Here is a 13,957-nt window from a genome sequence, read left to right as displayed (position 1 = left end):
CAGGTTTCAGGCCTGAGAACAACCTTAGTTTTCTGTAACTGGGTCCATCATTAGACGCTTGATTACACCTGTCCACTAATTTACCTATGGCATCAACTAAATCCACATTAATATCAGATTTAGGAGAATGCTCCCCCATCAAAATGGCTTTCACTTCATCCATAGACTTGCCCTCCTGCTGCATTAATGTTAACAACTTGGACTGAAATGTGTCATTTTCAGGAGCAGGGTTCTGAACTTGTAGTCTACCTACAAAGTGTACAGGCCAGGGTCCAGCTTCACTTTCAATACCTATTTCAGGTGGTATGGTGCTTGGATCAAGATCAGCTCTAGTCTCCACTAACACAAACAAATGTTTTCCAGTCACATCACCACGTCGGCCATGAATTTGAGTACGACCAAAAACCTTCACTGTGTTTAACACTTTCTCAATAGTCTCATCACTAGTGTTCAAAGGAACATTGCTTAACACAATGGCACGTGAGGAATTTATGTTCTCCTCTGTACTCCATTGAGCAGTCTGAGAGATATCCATACTTCAACTAATGAGTTACTACGCAAAATAAGCCACAAAAATTTATCAATAATAATTAACACTATTTCAGATAATTTTTTTTTTTTATTTCTGCTAAAGAGAAAAAAAAATCTGGTAAAAAGGAAAAAAACAAGATCCCAGCGGTGCCTCCAAAAATGTAACCCTTTTCTTAACCTTAAGAATTATTTTTAACTATCCTATTCAGAAATACCTGGGTTCCCGGCAGTTGAATGGTGAATTAGCCGGTATTTTTACTCCTTTGTACTCTAAAAAACTAGTTTTAGCTGAATTAAACTATTACAGTGTGTATATATTTGCAGTTTGTTTGTTTTGTGTTTTATATATGAATTCAATATATAACAAAAACACAATGAGATGTCAACTTTTGATTTTAAGAAAAATAATAACAATTTATTACAATTTTGTTTAAAGTAAAAAGAAAATAAATAAAATAAAAGAATCAGCCCTTTATCTACACCACAAGAAAATAATAAAACAACAACAATAGAATAGAATAAAGAAGAATAAACAATTTAAATGGAAATCCCACTAAATAAAGTTTTACTCTCAGTCAAAATTTATCACCTTAATTCTTCAAAATAAAATATGTAAATTAGCCTTACAAGTCTAAGTGTTGTTCTTTACTGACTTCCTTTGTTCTATATTTCTTATGTTTCCCTACATTTTGTTTTACCTCAAATCAACAGATGAGATAAAAATCACATTAAAGCTAAAGTTAAACGCTTCTGAAATAACACACCTAAACACTATTAACTCAGATCGTTTCACAATTGTAAACAAAAAAATAATAAAGTGAACCTCCAAATCTTTACAATTTAAATGATCTCAGTCTAGTTCACAAACTTATTATAAATCAGTCACAGTCATAACAGTCACAAAGTCACTCAGTCAAAAAAACATTAGTATGCATACTTTAACGTTGGGGCCCAGTTCGTTGGTGCACATTCACAGTTGTATTGTTTCAGAACGATCTCTCAAAATGCAATGATGATGTCACTTACGTCCATCCGATGAAAGCCAAACATATAATGAAATCCCTCCTGCACAAAGCTGTGATTTACCGCTGTCCCACGCGATAATTCCACGTCCAGCGCTGAAACAGGTCTGTCCAGTTCAGAGCAGCATCACCACCAACTCAATCAGCACAGTCACTGTTCACTCAGGTAAATGTCATTAGCGTTAGCAGCTATGCTACGAGCATGGTGTCCTCAGCTGAGAGCATACACTCGCGTGATACACGACGATCGCAAAGCGAAAACTCCACAGAGAGAAAAGCAAATAAAACGAGCTGAGTCCCAGTCACTTTTACTTTCACTTTGAAGACTTAATATTACCAATATATCGCCTCCTAACTATGAAAACACATAGGACGATCTGCAGCTGCTTCTCACGAGGCTCCTCTCTTTTTTTTCTCTCGCTCTCTCACGCAGCTTACGTTATGATGTCATCTTAAAGGAACAGTAACTGACCAGCAAAATAGTGCTTTCTTAATATGTTGTGTCATAAAAATACAAAATCAAATGTTGCTGGATTAACTACTTACACACAGTTAGAAATAAACAAAAAAACATATTATAATCTGAGAATATTTTAGGGGTCCCTACATACAGGTGAATTACAAATATATATGTTATAGATTGCAATCAGCAAATCTATACAGTATATATTTAAAGTACTATTTCATAAAATAATAATGACAAAATTATATATAAAAACAGAAATAGAAAATACAAATAACTTATTCATTTCGATAATCAATCATGTTCTAGTTGGATTGATGGTCATTTCAGCACTTCATTGGACGGTGAATTGACACAACACTAAAGTAACACTTAAAGCTCATACTTGTATTAATATTGATTCTCTTTTGGAAAAGATTTATAAACAGTCATACGTGTACAGTAAGATCGATTGTTATATAGGAAATGTACTCAAAAATATTTTTTTTTTAGCTTGAGCCATTAGTGAAACAAACACTTGCTACACCCAGCGTTTGCAGAAGATTATTTCTGAATACACAACAAGTCAAAACATGAAGAAGAGCTACAACAGCAGAAGACATGGTGGTACTACGGTCATCTAAAGATAACAAACTGAGGCTATACAATTCAGAAAGCTTCAGCAAGATTGACCGATACACCTTTTTCCCATTTCCGAGGTTCTCTGTAGTGGAAGTCATCATAGTTGGCATAACTTAGAGCTCAGTGGATGGGAGAATAAAACAAATAATTTACAATTTTATTTGTTCAAATAATAAATAAAAAAACTCCACAATTATGTTATAAAGACTTCAGAAAAAGGGAAAGAATTGTATGAGACGGAAGCCAGAGAAGAGAATAACGTCAAACTTACTGTCCTGTCCCATAGACACTGCAATAAAAATGTCTCGCACCAGCGGTAATTAGTTTTTTGTCATTTGAAGCAAAGATGATATACTACATAGGAAAATGCAATTAAATGTTCATACGTTCTTAAAAAAAATCTAAATAATAAAAACTTTCAAGGATTTAAGATGCTGATGACCATTAAACACATCACAACAGGCTTGTGAAAAGAGTCCAATGTTTTGGTCAGAATTTGGCATAAACAACATGAAAGTATATCCTCAGAAAGTAATTTGTTTTTGTTGTCATTTAAATACATTTATTAGACATCCAAACATAGATGTCTTGGCTAAAACAAAGCTACATTTGGACTGTCAGCGATATAATATACGTCTAACAATAGTATACAGCTCTCAAATAGGCATGTGTAGTCATTCATTCTGTTCAATTTGATGACATTTTTAAAAGAAATTCTGCTTATAAATAATAGGTCACCTATAGCTTTCGCCATGAGGCTTTGTTCAAAATGACATCAATGTTTTCAAAGTGCACTGTGAAGGGAGCACAATTGTAAACATAAATATCGGTAAAACTGAACTGTAAAAATAGTTTAAAAAACAAGTTACACCTTAGAGAGATGACCTTAATACTTTTTTTTTTTATTAATAACAACTGTGAATGTTAGAATGTTCTAAATAAATAGGGCATAGGGGATAAGTGGGAATAGAACACAGCCAGGAACTATGTTTCTAACAACAGCTCCAGAGCTGCAGTTGCGTGTGCTCAAGCTTGTGATGCAATTTGCTAATGTTCACTGAAGCGACAGATTTGGGAAACGGCAAATCAACAAACTTTGTTTGTAAAAACAGAACTTGCAAATTTAACAAACAGTGGTTTAACAGTGGTTTAAAAAAAATGAAAATTGCAAAAATAGCTTTTATGTAGCTAAACCACTTTGCCAAGTTGATTTTACCCTATCGTGCTACATTTCCCAGTAGACTGTTTTTAGATTCCACTGACTCGCCACATTTAGCCATGTTTTAGGTAATGTTTGGACATCTATTAAACTCCATTTTTCATTATATTATCCTTTCAGCTTGCTGATAGGGGTGTAATGATGTGAGTTATATTAGCCACATTTAGGGCCCCTTAGAAATAACTGCATTGTTTAAAAGCAACAGTGTTTACAGAGCAGAATTTTTTATCAAAGGAGACATGAAACTTTTAAGGGGTCCTATTATGCTCTTTTTTACAAGATGTAAAATAAGTCTCTGATGTCCCCAGAATGTGTATGTGAAGTTTTAGCTCAAAATACATCACAAATAATGTTTTTTAACATTATGAAACAGCCCTTTTTAGGCTTTGATCCTATTTAAGCCATTTTGGTGACTGTCACTTTAAATTCAAATGAGAGTGTGCTCTTTTCAAAAGAGGGCGTAGGGGCAGATTCAAAAACAAGATATGTGTAGATGTTATTATATTATTGTACAGAGATTATTATTATTATTATGTGTATGTGTCTGTATTCAAACACACACCCAAAACCCAGTGTGTCCACTTTCGCTCTGCTTCAAATCGTGTGTACAGAATCTGTTTGGGAAGCAGCCTCTATTTATCACTATGGCATGCGTTTGACAGTATTGCACTTCCATGAACTGACTGTTTTGAATATTGCATAGGAGGGGCAATAGTGCCTATAATGGAAAGGAAGGGATATATATTTTTTTATATTTAAAAGGTGTTTTCCTGCCTAAATAAAATGAAAGCACAAAACAAATTCAAATTTAAGAGCAAGGGGCGTCCCCTGGTGGCTTGGCAGTATGGGTTGAATATAGGGAGAATTTGCTTTTCAATGTTTAATGTCACCCTTTATAGAAATATAAAAAATACGGGAGAAATATGGGAAAATACCTTTAAGGGATAATAGCGGGATATAATTGTAAAATATAGGAGAATCCAGGGAAAAACAAGAGGGTTGACAAGTATGGATTAACGTCCTATGCTAATGATGGAGAGATTGTCACTAATGGGCAGAACTTACTCCTGTGATGTCTGGCATGGGCAAACATGGGAAAATAGAGAATGTCAATCAATATTAAATGTTTACGATTAGAAGCTGGATATATATTTACAAACTCATTATAATTGTTTTTTCTTTGCAAAATATGTTCCCTTTAAATCTTCTACTCCATTATGTCTTCTGATGAAAATGAATGATAATCAAAATATTAAATTGACAAATACAAACATGGATTTTTTATTTGAATATGTTACTTAGAATATGTACAAGTTAATTAAAAAACAGACTATACACAGCTTAATATTAAGCATATTATTTATGGGAAAGGTCTATCATTCCAGAGACGTCTTCATCTTGAAATTTGGTCTCTATAAAGAACACTTTTTTCCTTTCTTTTTGTTTACTTTGAATCTTCTTAATAAGGAACTCCACTCTTCTCTCCTCCTGCTGCTGGAAGAACGAAGCTGCAACTTTCCTCCGAAGACGTCGAGCATAAACATCCAGTGGCAGCAAAGTGTAGCTGAACAGATAGAGAAACACCAGTGCAGTCACTACACCTGGATTCAATTGACTGGACTGAGCTTCACAGATATTTGGATCAGAGTGAATGAGGGCTGTGTAAGTCCTGTTGAAGTTGAACAATTCATTATAACCGTCTGTGCCTGTAAGTTGAAGAATGGGTACTTTTGTTCCAACCTGGAATAGTTACAATTATTGGAAACAGAAGAGGAACAGAAGACAGAATCGTTATTCACAATGATGGGAAGTAATGTAAGAATGCAAATTATTATATGCATCTGTTTATATTGCAAAACATTTCTTTTCACCAAGAAAGTCCATACAGATTCCAAAGGCAGATACTAATAAGATCAGGGCCTGTGTGTGTACCCTGGTCCCTGGGGGTTTTAAGATATGGTCACATGTTGAGTGGTCAATTTGAATCTTACTTTAGTTGTTAAATAAGATTAATTAAATAATTTTTTTTAGATTTAGTATCTAATGACTCTTCGGTCTTTGGAATATATTACTTGTTCTCAGGTAACGTGTATTTGCTGAACGCAAAGATAAGATACTTATAATGTTAAATTATGTAACCCCGTACACCGATTCTGCACATTTGACGGATTGTTTGCCTTTATTTCCTATATTGTATAAACTATACATTTTACTATTTAACTAATTAACTAATTAAAACTGATTTTCAGCTAAAGAGACAGGGTGTGTTTCATATTTTTCAATGAAGCTCCAGGGGTGTAGAGCTTGAGTCACTGCCCACGAGGCCTGCTCTGCTGGCGCTGGCCATGTTGCCATGCCTGCTGTTGTTCCATGGTCAAGGCCCGCCTCTGCTCCATGGCCCAAGCCTACTGTTGTTTCATGGCCCAAGTCCGATGTAAAGTGTTTCATGTTGTCCTGTCTTTTATTTTGTAATTGTTTTGTCATCTTGTCATGTTTTCATTGGTTTATCTTTGTTATGTGTTTAGCTTCTCATTGGTTCTTTTATGTCATGTGATACTTTATGCTTGGTATTTATACACCTTCATGTTTCCCTGTTCTTGGTTTAGTTTTGTTTGTTCGTTGTAAACCGCTGTTGGTGAGTTGTTTATGTCTTTGTTTTCGCCATGCCCAGCCATGTTTTTGTGGCTTGAAAGGCTTGAAACATGTTGATGGTTTTGCTTGGAGATTATTGTTTAGCTTTGTTATGCTTGTTTTGCACTTTTAAGAATAATCTGCACTTGGGTTCAGAACGCTTGCCTTCATTTCGACTTAACTGTTACAGATTCTCACGATTTTTATTGAATTTTATCTGAAACCATAAACCTAATTAAAATTCTTTAGTTAATAGGCTTAATGAATAATATATTTGTACATATACTCCTCGGCCCTAGTACTTGAACCCAATTCACTGCTCCTTGGAGTTATATTTTGTATTGCATCTTTCAGTTTTAAGTTTAGATTTTCAAAAATAATATGTGAAAAATTAATAATGCCCTACATTGCAAACATATCCTTACAGTTATGAAGGTTATAGGGAGAAACTGCTTGAATGGGTTATACCTTTAAGTTGATGTTGACGCTGACGTTGGTGGATGGCATGTTGGAAATCCAAGGACCACCTGATTTCACCAAGGAATACAAGAAATGGTCCAGCACTATCAAAAAGACTGTCATCAGCAGATACAGAGTGATCACCAGGGCTGGGGCCAGGCATCTGAAGAATTCTCTTTTAGTTATTCTGAAACTGGTAGACTTCACACCATTCTTCACATCCTTTGATTCGACCACCAGCCCTTTTTCTACTGCCTTTTTCCTAAGCCCACTTGTGAGATATGTGTTGTCAAATCTTACAGACATCAAATAAGAGCGAATGTACATGGCGGACTCCAAAAACAAATACAAAACAAAAATGGCAGCAAAAATTCTGCTGAACAGCAACTTCAGATACTGTACTTGACTTTTAATTTTAGAGAAATCCTGCTTCACATGTTGACTTAAGGAATGCAACCGTCCCTTCACTTCAGAGACGTTAATATTTGTGGTGTGATCAAAATCACTCAGCTTATGTACTAAATTATGATTTACGTTCTCTTTAGCAGTTGTTACCATATTTTCCTTGATGGTGTTTATGAGCTCTGAGCTACTCAGGAGGCTTTGGGAGAGTTTTTCTGATGCACACTTCACAACATGTGTTAAAGTTGCAATGTTGGCAGCCATGTTAGGTAGGACGTACAGCACCACAATCATAACAGATGTTGACAAAAGCAGTTTGCGGCCCTGTTGGGTAAACAGTGTCGGGAAGATTAGCGTGACGGCACATCGGAATGGATGGATGAGAGCTGACAGGATAAACACTGCTGTGGCATAGATACCAACTGCGATCAGTGCCGTCTGGATGTTATATCTCAAAAGATTAATGAGCCAATAGAAAAGCAGCGAGGAGGTTACAGCAACCAATGAGAGGCAGAGAACCAGCAGAGTGAGCAGATGAGATGCAGCTTGAGGGGTCGGAGAAGAGTAACACAACCAGAGAGTCTCCAAACTTTGTTTCAATGATGATCTAACATAGAAAAACATGGAGAGAGAGAGAGAGAGACCAGTCAGAGAATAAAGATATAGTACAGTTAAAGTCAGAATTATTAACCTCTGTTTTTTTTAGCCCCCCTGTTTTTTTTTTTTTTCACAAATTTCCGTTTAACGAAGAGAAGGGTCTAATAATTTTGACATAAAATTTTTTTAATTTATTTTTTTTAATTCTAGCCGAAATAAAACAACAAGACTTTCTCCAGAAGAAAAAAAATATTATCAGACATACTGTGAAAATTTCCTTGCACTGTTAAACATCATTTGGGAAATATTAAAATTATTTATGCCTGTTTTTGATGTGCATGGTGTCATTTATGGTGGCAATTACAAAAAACACCAGCAAATTAAGAAAAAATCTTCATCCGTTTGACAGCACACATGCTGCAAATTCTTAAAATACAAACAAATTAATAAAAGTGTTGTATTTTCTCACAATGCAAACAATTTACAAAAAATGCACTGCATTTTCTCACTTTTCAAACACTTGCCTAAAACAACGAAACACAGCGAAAATGTTTCAAGGGGACCCAAAAATCTATTGCTCGGTGAAGCTGTAGGTGATCTTTGAAAGGTGAGTTTTTTTGTTTGTTCATTTTAATATCCTGTTTTCCTTGTCTGTTGTATAATATTAGCTTAAGTAACCATAACCTAAATAGCCAGGTCCATCACGTTTTAGGGTCCCCTTGAAATATGTCTATTGTGTTCAGTGCTATTTGAGAGTGTTGTGAGAAAATGCAGCACTTTTTCATAAACTATGTTGTGATAAAATGCAGCATGTTATTTTTAAAGTGTCTGTGTTGTGAGGATTTGCAGCACATGTGTGGTCAAATGAATGAAGATCTTTTCTCAATGTTGGCGTTTTTTGGAAATGATTTTTTTCTTAAACTGCTGCACATTAAGCTCTCTCAACCACCATAGTCATTGCCATTTAAAAGCCATTAAAGATGACTTATACAGTATATGTCATTGATGTATTAAGTTAAATTCTATAAGTTAGCGTCTCTGATATCTACTAAGTAGGTATGTAGGTTCAAATATCCTCCAGAAATGGTTTTATATACTTATTTCTTACTTTCAAAAACGCCTCTAGAATCAAAAGGTCTTTGTTGACCATAATAACAAAGGTCATAAATATTAATGAGCTCAGCTTTAAGCCAGCTCTCAGAGCTTGCACTCTTTCTCATGCACACATACACACAGGCATAATGTACACTAATATACATGGGCAAATTAATCATACATCATTGGTCAAAATTATTTTAACAAATGAGGTAGATTCAATTCAATTCATGTTTATTTATATAGCGCTTTTCGAAATGTGTCAAAGCAGCTTAGATGCCCTGTTAATTTTTTTTTTTTTACTTAAAGTCCACATAAACCAAAAGCTGCAACCGTTTCTTTTGTATTGTGGTGGAGTTCCGAGAGAAATGGAATATTAAATGAGTAAATATTGATCGTGGCTTGTTTTTTTTCTACTGTGAGCTGATTGGATGTAGACATTTCATTCAAAAAAGATCAGGAAAAGGGTTTCGGGAGAGCTATTACAATCCAACAGACACCTCTTCTTCACCATTTCTGATGTTTCTGAGTTTGTCATAGCTATGTATGTTAACCACACCCAATACCTCAGACAGAGGTAATCCGAGAATTAAACTGAAAGCTACAGTAACAAGAAGTGCATTTTTAGATGTCAATTTTGGATTACAATGGAAAACTTTTTTTTTTTTTAATGACAGAAAGATTTAATTTCATGTGTACTTCAAGTAGAGAGTTTTATTATAGCACAGAATGAGTGAGCTATCTAAACCACCAGACACCTAAAGTAACCTAAATTAAAATATAGGCTGAATCAAAAAAAAAAAAAAAGACATGTATTATGTAGATGTACTATTATATAATGTAAATGTAAACATAGTCAGGAATTAATATCATCCCCTGCATAGACAGATGACATTTAATAAAGTGTATTGCTATTTCTTTACTCGAGAGAAATTGCTATATGAGCTAATAAGATAATAAGATATGACTATTAAATGTGCATTTAAAAAATCTGCAGTCTTCATGTGTTTGATACCTCAAATTACAAACATATCTGGCTTATTTCACATTAAACACGATAAGATACAAATACCTTATGCCTCTTTGGTGCTGAACAAATTTCAAATCTGTATATATCCTCCATTTTGCATTCTGACTAACTCTAAAGAGTGCTTGCCTAGGTCTGATTGTTGTCCACCAGGGTTTTAACCTCACAGAATTTACATGAGTAGGAGGAAAAACCGTGTTTGAGGCTCACAGTATTTTCATTCTTTTTATTCGACAATGCCTTGGTATACACAGATTTTTTTGATAGGGCATCTTTAAGTAGAATTAGCATATTTATATTTTTTTAATTTTTTTTATTTAGGAATAATGGGATAGTTCACGCAAAAATGAAAATTCTGTCATAATTTACTCATCTTCTACTGCTCCAAACCGGTTTGAGTTAAATTTGTCTGCTGAACACATAAAAAGAGGATGATGAATGATAAAACTGAACGTTGGGAACTTAGCCACTGACTTCCATATGATAATTTTCCAACTAGTCAATGACTACTGGTTTCCAACATTTTTCAAAATGTCTTTTTTTGTGTTTAACAGAAGAAAAAGTTTAGTGCATTGTTAGATGTCAGTGTTTAATTTGATAGATGTGCAAAAAAATTCAAACACTATTAAACTATTTCTGGTTGTGACTTTAAATCTGCATTTAATCTCAGAGTGGTCTTCATAAAAACCATGGCTGATTTTGATAAAGGATTTTGTTAGTACTACTGTAAGGTTCACCGTCTGGTTTAAATGCTTGAAAATCATTAATATACATTATAAAATTAATAAAGTAAACAAAAAGTAATCGGTTACATTGATAATCAAAACCTACTACTTACAGTATTACATTTACAAAGTATCATTCCTAACTTTAAAGACCTATCAGGTGAAATGAAATGTTTATCTCTAAAAAAAACTGGATGAGTCAGTAAAGCAAATAATATACTGCAATTGATTTTTATGAAATGATGTGCTGTGAGCTATCTCTGAAATAATTGTCTAGAAATATCACATCTCTATGGCTATACAACAAATGCATGTAACAAAAGGTGACAGGTTCATGGACAGATTAATCAGACTCTCTCTGTCAGTCAGTCCTTTTGAATATTGCCAGGATTGACTGTGTTAGGGGTCTTTTTCTATGGGTCAACTCTTAAAATCTTTCTATGTACATCACTCTTAAAACTCTTTTTTGACATCTCTCTTGCATCCCATATCATAATACGTGTATAAATATCATATTTATTAGGCCTGTCACAATAATAAATATATTGACTAATCGTGCAATACTCGGAGATGACCTCAATAATTTTTACCATTGCAATATACAGTTAATGTCAGATTTATTAGCCCCCCCTTCACAGTATGTCTGATAATATTTTTTTCTTCTGGAGAAAGTCTAAATTGTTTTATTTTGGCTAGAATAAAAGCAGTTTAAAAAAAATTAAAAGCCCCTTTAAGCTATATATTTTTCGATAGTCTATAGAACAAACCATCATTATACACTGATTTGCTTAATTACCCTAACCTGCCTAGTTAACCTAACTAACCCAATTAAGCCTTTAAATGTCACTTTAAGCTGTAAGCATCTTAAAAAATATCTAGTCAAATATTATTTACTGTCCTCATAGCAAAGATACAATAAATCAGTTATTAGAGATGAGTTATTAAAACTATTATGTTTGGAAATGTGTTGAGAAAAACGTCTCCGTTAAACAGAAATTGGGGAAAAAATAAACAGGGGGCAAATAATTCTGACGTCAACGGTATATTTACAAATTCACATATAACGTTAAAGCCATTTTACTATGATGTTTATGTTCTACCTCACTGTTGTCAACGTTTATAATTGGAAATTTAATAGTATATATAACAGGATATTTACCTTTTTTAAACATTAAATTACAGAATCTAAATAGCCTTAAGAATGCTAAGTATTTTAAAGTGTTAATGGCTATTTGCATTATTATATAATCAGTGGCATAAAATGATCTCAAAATGACAATATCACTTATCGCAACAATTTCTGTCACAATATATCGCACAACAAAATTCCTTATCATGACAGGTCTAATATTAAGACAGCACTAATAATCGTGTTTAATCATATTACATAATAGTACATACATTAGTACTATATGTAATGCAAATCAAATATGCACAACTATAGGTTACGCATTCAGTAACATAATAAATAATGATTATGCTTGCCATTCGATCTGTAATAATAATAATAATAATCTAAGTCATTATACATTTGGCTGTATTATACTTTTTTAAAAATGCTAAAAAATATTGACATACCTGACAGAAAACAGACGGAGATGGCTTTGTAAGGCCATTGTTACTGTTTGTTATGAGAAGACCTGGAGAAGAGGATGGATTTATCTCACATTAAACGATTTGTCATCATTATAACTGAACCGGCCAGTTTCATATTGAGCTGGACACCAAAAGCTCACACTTATATTTATATACACACACACATACACACAATCCTATGACTGTGAGCTGGGCTCGGAACACACATGCACCATGACTCATTAAGTTGCTCAGACTCACATGAGAACCAAACACAGGTCATACTGCAACACATGATAATGCAGAAAAAAAACAAAACCATATCCTAAGGGAAGTGTGTTAATGCTGTGCTTGCTGGTTTCTTGTGGTTTTTATTGAACATGTACTGTATTTTTACTGTTTTGGGGCATTTGTAAGCATGACCATTGTTCCACGTTCCCATGTTATTGTTTTGTATGCGTTTTTTGTGTGTATTAATTAATGCAGACTGGAGTTTTTGAGATAGTTTAGTAAAAATTAAAACAATAAAATAAATAAATGTACTCTCCTTTTCCGCAATGGGTATTAATTTTGCTTTGTCAATATGTTTATATATATATATATATATATATATATATATATATATATATATATATATATATATATATATATATATATATATATATATATTGTCTAATAGCCATTGACCTGTATTTTACCACAGTTTCAGCTAAAATATTCCTTAATGTTCTACTAATGAAAAAAAGTCAACACATCAACATCAAATCAACACATTTGGAAATCCTGAATAAATTAACAGCTTTTAATTATTTTACAAATTATTCCTTTAAAGGGCACCTATTTTACCCCTTTTTCAATATTTAGAGAAGTCTTTTGTGTCTCCAGAATGTGTCTGTAAAGTTTCAGCTCAAAACACCCATCAGATTAGTTATTATACCTTTCAGAATATTTTAATTTTCTGTATTGAACAATTTGAGGCTGTTATTGTTTCCTGTGCCTTTAATGCTAGTTCTCCCCGCCCACCATTCCCATGTGCATGTCAGAGTGTGCCTCGATCTTCGCCTTGGCTGCGTCAGATAAACAGCACAGTGACAGACATAAATGAAGCAGATGTCACGTAACATTTGTGAGAAATCCTACAGTAAAAACTTATCCAACCATTATTTAATGCATTTGTTGTGGAGTTAATTTAAGCCTCTCTGCAACGATGAGTCACACACAATGTTGTTACAAAGTTCAAGCACACATGCAGCACGCATGTTTAACTCTGCACTGTTTTTGCACTGCAAATGTGACAGGATTCACGTTAATATCCACTGCTGTATGGATATCCATTATTGTACTAAATAAACTTAATTTATAGTCCACAAAGAGGGATTAAAGCATCATCTTTTATAATTATACTGCCATGCGGTTGTGGTTATAAAGACAGAAAAATCACTGTAATTCATTGCATACATGCACTGTAAAACTGATTCTTGATCACATTTGATGATGATTGATGATCACAGTGAGCTGAACAGAACCACACTCCTACATCAAGTTGCGTGGCCTTAAAATGGGAGGGATTTTGATCCTATTTTAACATTA

At 33.8% G+C, this 13,957-nt stretch overlaps 1 protein-coding gene across 1 annotated transcript; it reads right to left on the bottom strand.

The window, feature by feature from the left end:
- Window positions 1–5,108: 5,108 nt before the first annotated feature.
- On the bottom strand, window positions 5,109–12,511 carry ocstamp (osteoclast stimulatory transmembrane protein). The gene is given in 3 exon segments (NM_001014340.2): window positions 5,109–5,596; window positions 6,956–7,955; window positions 12,371–12,511. Coding segments are annotated over 3 exon segments (1,422 nt in total). The 5' UTR covers window positions 12,409–12,511; the 3' UTR covers window positions 5,109–5,212.
- Window positions 12,512–13,957: the final 1,446 nt, after the last annotated feature.

The sequence above is a fragment of the Danio rerio genome, chromosome 8 (assembly GCF_052040795.2).
Source record: "Danio rerio strain M-AB ecotype USA chromosome 8, GRCz13ab, whole genome shotgun sequence".
NCBI lineage: Eukaryota > Metazoa > Chordata > Actinopteri > Cypriniformes > Danionidae > Danio > Danio rerio.
Note: the sequence above shows the minus strand (reverse complement) of the source record. Positions and strands in the feature narration are given on the sequence as shown.